Source organism: Trichechus manatus, unplaced genomic scaffold (assembly GCF_000243295.1).
Source record: "Trichechus manatus latirostris isolate Lorelei unplaced genomic scaffold, TriManLat1.0 scaffold00112, whole genome shotgun sequence".
In the NCBI taxonomy this organism is placed as follows: domain Eukaryota; kingdom Metazoa; phylum Chordata; class Mammalia; order Sirenia; family Trichechidae; genus Trichechus; species Trichechus manatus.
The window spans coordinates 7,404,585-7,411,795 of NW_004444048.1; the positions used below are offsets into that span (position 1 = coordinate 7,404,585).

Below are 7,211 nucleotides of genomic sequence, written 5' to 3' on the forward strand. Positions count from 1 at the left end.
AGAAAGGGAAGAATCATGTCTGGGATTTCAACTTTCTATGGTGGCAAGTCCATTCTCATCACAGGGGCCACAGGCTTCATGGGCAAAGTGTTGATGGAGAAGCTGCTTCGCACCAGCCCCAATCTGAAAGTCCTTTACATCCTTGTGAGACCCAAGGCTGGCCAGACCCTGCAGCAGAGAGTTTTCCAGATCCTAAATAGTAAGGTAGGACTTCTGGGAAGGGCACTGTGCGATGGGCAACGCCTTATAGCAAGATGACTTACTACAGCGTCCCATTACAGCCCCAGGCCACAAGTAGGGGATGAAATATCTGGGCAGGTAGAGGGAAAGAGATAAAACAAGATAGCTACTTTAAATTATACTCATCAGAATCTGTAGTGTTGCCCCATAAGAAGCAAAAGAGTGCTTAGATTCTGTCCAGAGCAAGTAAGGAAATCATCTATATTCTGGAAATTACTATGTAAGAGCCAAAATACTAAAACTCCAAAAGTGGAAGCTCCAAGCTTGAAATCTGTTGCAAGTTCATCCAAATTATTATCTAATTTTCCCTCAAATTTTAGGTTTTTTTCCCCCAAATCTTTGGATATTCTTCTATTGTATTTTATTCCATTGCATATGGAAGAGATAGGATTGCTAAATAGCCATACATTAATACTTTTAGTGTCTAAACTCCACAATGTTTACCTGTTATGCACTTTATCTGCGGAAAATTGGTATTTACATTATCTCATTGTATTTATATGTTTCCATAAGTCCTTATAAGGTAAAAGCATTGGAAATGAAATATACCTGTGAATTGCCATTTTGTTAATACCAAATCCTCTTTTCCCTCCATAAATAAATACTATACATATCCTCTCATGTTTTAATTTATAAATTTGAAGGTGGTCTAGACTTTGGTCTCAAACATATCTGGGTTCAAATTCAGGCTTATCAGTTTGCTATAACCAAACCAAACCTGTTGCCGTTGAGTCGATTCCAACTCATATTGACCTTACAGGACAGAGAGGAACTGCCCCATAGGGTTTCCAAGGAGCAGCTGGTGGATTCGAACTGCTGACCTTTTGGTTAGCAGCCGAGCTCTTAACCATTGCACCACCAGGGCTCCATCAATTTGTTATATGACCCTGAAAATAATCACTTTACCTCATAAGCTCATTTTCCAATGTTTAAAATTGAATCTATAACAACTACCTCCCACTATTGCCTTAAGAATTGAATGAGAAAATGCAGGTGTTTGGGTCATGGTGCCCTTTGGAATGGACTGGATCATTTAGGGTTGGCAAACTTAAATAGAGCTTTTTTTTATTGACAAAATGTCCCTCCTTTCCAGTGTGTCTAGGAATGTTAACATCAAATAGAGACATGTATATCTGATAGCAGAGCCCATTATCTACTGCCCAGTAAAAATGATGCTCAAATTTATTGGCTGGCACCAGATTTTGATACAAATCATTATGAAGAGAATCAGAAAAGTCTCCCCTGTATCTCATAGCCTTACTCAGCAGGGGGACAAATTATAATGATAGCTAATATTTACTGGAAGCTTACTACATGACAGCATATTAAAGAGTTTTTCATGCCTTACATCATTTATCTTTGCAAAAACCCTTTGAAGTAAAAACCATTAATACCCTGATTTTATAGATAAGGAAACTGAGGCATGAAGGTTTAACTTACAAAGATCATGCAGCTAGTAAATGGGAGAGTCAGACTTCAACACCCTCCCACCCCCACCTTGCGGAGTGACCCCAGGGCCAGCACACTTGTCCCTACCTTAAACTGCTTGCAAGGTAACTAATAGTTCTTAAGAATAAGACCCAAATGACTGATATGGCATAAAACCAAAATCTAGAATAAACCCCCAGGCCCTCTTAAGACAGTTTTGCTCAGTTACACATCCCCAGTAGACTTTGTTTTTATCACAGAGCAGACATGCCTCTTTAGCCTAGTAGCTTTGGTGCCAGCTTATGGATTTTTAAATGCTGTAAATATCATGGTGGCACAGTGGCTGCTAATCAAAAGGTCATCAGTTTGAATCCACCAGCTGCTCCTTGGAAACCCTACAAGGCAGTTCTACTCTGTCCTGTACGGTCGCTATGAGTTGGAATCCACTCCATGGCAATGGGTTTGGTTTGGTTTTTAAATATGGCAGAAAGTCTTGTGGCCAATCTTTACCTCCTGCTCCTTTAGGTGCACTGTATCTGATATTATAGCGACATGACATTTGCTCTGAAAATCTAACTTGGGAGTGGAGAAGTTTCTTAAATAGACTCTGAATCTGCTCTCTGGAAGGAACACTTTTTTCTCTCATTGTTTTTGTGGCCAAAGACTCTACCTCTGGCTGAGGTTCTTCCTTGTTTCTCTTGTCATATCTGAAGTGGGTGTTAGGGAGTGGACCCACCTTGAGGGCTTTATAGCTTTCATCACTGATCCTAGTACAGTAAAATTTGGAACCAATGAATGCTTTCAGGTTTAAGGTCAGTTATTTCCTGTTCCTGGAGCTGTGGAAGAACAAAGAAACCCCTTTCATGGCATCAGTGGTTCATAAACATAATAGAACAACTTGACATCAGTGAAAAGCATAAGTAAAAGAAGTAATGAAGAAGTGAAAGAAGGAAGGAGTGTGTGTTAGGTACAGCATCACCTGAAAACCGAAAAGCTGGAATGCATTAAACTTGTTCATTCAACAAGTATTTATTAAGTACCTACTAGGTGTCAGCACTGTAACACATGAAAGTAATGACAATGAAAGGTCTGAGATTTAAAAACTAAAGGGAAAAAATCTTGGTGGTAACTGTGTTGGTTTTGACAAATCCAAAACGTTTGAGAAATTGGTGTGTTGTTTGCCAAACATAGAACGCTTCTACTCTCACTGATTCTTAAATTAGGAAAGCACAAAACCAGACAGAATTACTAGGAATTGAAAGTTTTATGAGTGTATTCCCTTAAGTAATAACCTTGTATTGGAAAGTTGGTTGGGATGTCCCACATGTTTGAAATAACTAAACTGGACCTTTCCCCCCAAATTCTGACCAAAAAAGTACAAAATAAGACAGGACACACCATGCTACAACTGCATTTACCAGGCATGGAGCCTATGCTCATTGGAAATGTGTCAAGCAGTAAAGAAGAGTTTATTCTTTCTTTCATCCTCTCACTTCTCTGTGGGCACAGTGTTTTGCAAGTGTTGGTTAACATTCAAAGGGAAAAATACAAACACTCAAATGGAAATTTTTATAGCAATATAAAACTCCAAAACAAAAACCCACTGCCATTGAGTCGATTCCAACTCATAGTGACCCCATAAACTAGAACCAATCAAAATGACTAAATAAACAATGGTGCATGCATGTGTTAGACTAGTATGCAGACAATAAAAATCATGCTTTTAAAAATATTAAATGACATGAGGAAATGCTTATATTTAGTTGAAAAAAGACACAAAACCATATTCAGTATAATCTCAGTTAATGACCCTAAATGCTGATATGATCTTGGATTAATTTTACTTTTTGCCATTTCCAAAATCTCAAATTGCAATTACAATGAATATATTTTGCTTTCATGATGAGGAAAAAAGCAGTTTTTTTAATAGTGAAAATATAAGAGCAGTAATCTTCTACCTTGCTAGGTTTTCCATATATAATTACAATGAACAAGTTTTACTTTTATAGTAGGAATAATAATAACAGTAATAAAACACCTTTCAAGTAATAAATAACTAAGGCAGCAAAGCAATCATGAATTTCCAAAATTATGTCATCAGGTATAAATTCAGTTCATTTTTAGTTTTTAAACTATTTATGAAAATTAAATAATTTGACTATTTTTTTAGAAATATAAATCCATGTATTCAGCATTATTTTTCAAAAGATATCTTCTACCTTTTTACACAAAATATGAGGAGCTTCTTAGGAAAACAAGCGAGGTTACATAGGTTGGAATGTGAACATGCTCACCACAGACCAATGCTATTCAACTTGTGGGTCCTCAGGGCAGGGTTCCCTCCTCGCTGCTTATCCCTTACTTAAGAAAAATGTGCTCATTAAATTATGAACTGACCAGCTTTCTATTGTGCAAAAACCATTTTTCACTTATGTGTTTAGATAAATTGTATACTAATTTTCTGTCTTAATATGGCTTTGCTTAAAAAGACATGGCTCTTCCCCGACTAAGAGATAATAAGTTGTAAATAAATCAGTTTGTGAAGTTTAAAGAAATGTTGAAAGCATTTTGAGGTTCTTTAATGCTAACTGAAATGTTAATCCCAGCCACTCTGCAGGAGAAAAGACCTGGCAATCTGCTCCCGTAGGGATTTACAGCCTAGGAAACCCTATGGGGCAGTTTTACTCTGTCACATAGGGCCACTAATGAGTCAGAATCAACTTAATGGCACACAACAACAACAGTGTCTTAAAGATGTGTTTCTTTTTACAACAATCATGTCCCATTTATATCCATTAAGGACCTCAAGTCAGTGATAATCTACTCTGAATAACTCCTTAAGAAAACATCAGGAAGACAACATCCAGGTCATATCTGGAAAATGAAACCCTAAGTAGTTGAAATTATTTAAGAGTAGCCCTGGTGGCACAGTGGTTAAGAGCTCTGCTGATAATCAAAAGGCTGACAGATCAAATCCACCAGCCGCTCCTTGGAAACCCTATGGAGCAGTTCTACCCTGTCCTATAGGGTCACTATGAGTCGGAATTGACTTGATGGCAATGGTTTTGGTTTGTTTTTTGTTTTTGTTTTTGTTTTTTTTCCTTGGTATAGCTAATTAAGAATGATGGTGAGCAAACAATCTAAAAATGTTCCATTGAGAGACTACCAAAAATGGTTGGGCTATTCCTGTTAAACTATAGTAGGCAGATAAAGGAAAGGATTACAATAACCACTGTCTTAGTTATATATTGCTACTGTACGAAGTATAAATCTAGGAAAATTAGAAATCGTAAAAAATGAAATGGAACGCATAAAGATCGATATCCTAGGCATTAGTGAGCTGAAATGGACTGGTATTGGTCATTTTGAATCAGACAATCATATGGTCTACTATGCCAGGAATGACAACTTGAAAAGGAATGGCATTGCATTCATTGTCAGAAAGAACATTTCAAGATCTATCCTGAAGTACAGTGCTGTCAGTGATAGGCTAATATCCAAATGCCTGTAAGGAAGACCAGTTAATACGACTATTATTCAACTTTACGCACCAACCACTAAGGCCAAAGATGAAGAAACTGAAGATTTTTACCACCTTCTGCAGTCTGAAATTGATAGAACATGCAATCAGGATGCACTGATAATTACTGGTGATTGGAATGCTAAAGCTGGAAACAAGAAGGATTGGTAGTTGGAAGATATGGCCTTGGTGATAGAAACAATGTCAGAGATCACATGATTGAATTTTGCAAGACCAACGACTTTTTCATTGCAAATACCTTTTTTCACCAATATAAATGGCAACTATACACAAGAATCAAATCGACTACATCCATGGAAAGAGACAATTTGGAAAAGCTCAATATTATCAGTCAGAACAAGGCCAGGGGCTGACTGTGGATCAGATGATTAGTTACTCATATGCAAGTTCAAGCTGAAACTGAAGAAAATTAGAACAAGTCCACAAGAGCCAAAGTATGACCTTCAGTATACCCCACCTGAATTTAGAGACCATCTCAAGAATAGATTTGACACGCTGAACACCAATGACCAAAGACCAGACAAGGTGTGAAATGACATCAAGGACATCATACATGAAGAAAGCAAGAGGTCATTAAAAAGACAGGAGAGAAAGAAAAGACCTAAATGGATGTCAGAAGACACTCTGAAACTTGATCTTGAACATCGAGTAGCTAAAGCAAAAGGTAAAAATGATGAAGTAAAAGCTGAACAGGAGATTTCAAAGGGCAGCTCAGGAATACAATGTAAAGTATTATGATGACATGTGCAAAGACCTGGAGATAGAAAACCAAAAGGGAAGAACCTGCTCAGCATTTCTCAAGCTGAAAGAACGGAAGAAAAAATTCCAGCCTCGAGTTGCAATGCTGAAGGATTCTACGGGAAAAATATCGAACGATGCAGGAAGCATCAGAAGAAGATGGAAGGAATACACAAAGTCACTATACCAAAAAGAATTGGTCAAAGTTCAACCATTCCAGGAGGTAACATATGATCAGAAACCAATGGTACTGAAGGAAGGAGTCCAAGTTGCACTGAAGGCACTGGTGAGAAACAAGGCTACAGAAATTGACAGAATACCAATTCAGATGTTTCAACAAATGGAAGCAGCACTGGAAGTGTTCGGTCATCTATGCCAAGAAATTTGGAAGACAGCTACCTGGCCAACCAACTAGAAGAGATACATATTTATGTCTATTCCCAAGAAAGGTGATCCAACCAAATGCAGAAATTATTGAACAATATCATTAATATCACATGCAAGCAAAATTTTGCTGAAGATCATTCAAAAGTGGCTGCAGCAGTATATCAACAGGGAACTGCCAGAAATTCCAGCTGGATTTAGAAGGGAACGTGGAACCAGAGATACCACTGTAGATGTCAGATGGATCCTAGCTGAAAGCAGAGAATACTGGGAAGATGTTTACCTATGTTTTATTGACTATGCTAAGGCATTCAACGGTGTGGATCATAACAAATTATGGGCAACATTGCAAAGAATGGGAATTCCAGAACACTTAATTGTGCTCATGAGGAATCTGTACATGGATTGAGAGGCAGTCGTTACAACAAAACAAGTGGATACTGCATGGTTTAAAGTCAGGAAAGGTGCATGTCAGGGTTGTATCCTTTCACCATACTTATTCAATCTGTATGCTGAGCAAATAATCCAAGAAGCTGGATGTATGAAGAAGAATGGGGCATCAGGATTGGAGGAAGACTCATTAACAACCTGCCTTGTGCACATGACATAACCTTGCTTGCTGAAAGTGAAGAGGACTTGAAGCACTTATCGATGAAGATAGAAGACCACAGCCTACAGTATGGATTACACCTCAACATAAAGAAAACAAAAAATCTTCACAACTGGAACAATAAGCAACATCGTGATCAATGGAGAAAAGATTGAAGTTAACAAGGATTTCATTTTACTTGGAACCACAATCAACACCCATGGAAGCAGCAGTCAAGAAATCAAAAGATGCATTGCACTGGGCAAATCTGCTGCAAAAGACCTCTTTAAG

The 7,211-nt window shown here is 37.8% G+C and overlaps 1 protein-coding gene across 1 annotated transcript in view; it reads left to right on the forward strand.

Moving 5' to 3' along the window:
• The first annotated feature begins 15 nt into the window (after window positions 1-15).
• FAR2 (fatty acyl-CoA reductase 2) overlaps window positions 16-7,211 on the forward strand; it is a 64,647-nt gene continuing 57,451 nt past the window's right edge. The window contains exon 1 of the mRNA XM_004383610.2: window positions 16-204. Coding sequence (XP_004383667.1) covers window positions 16-204 — 189 coding nt within the window. The remainder of the gene's footprint in view (window positions 205-7,211) is intronic.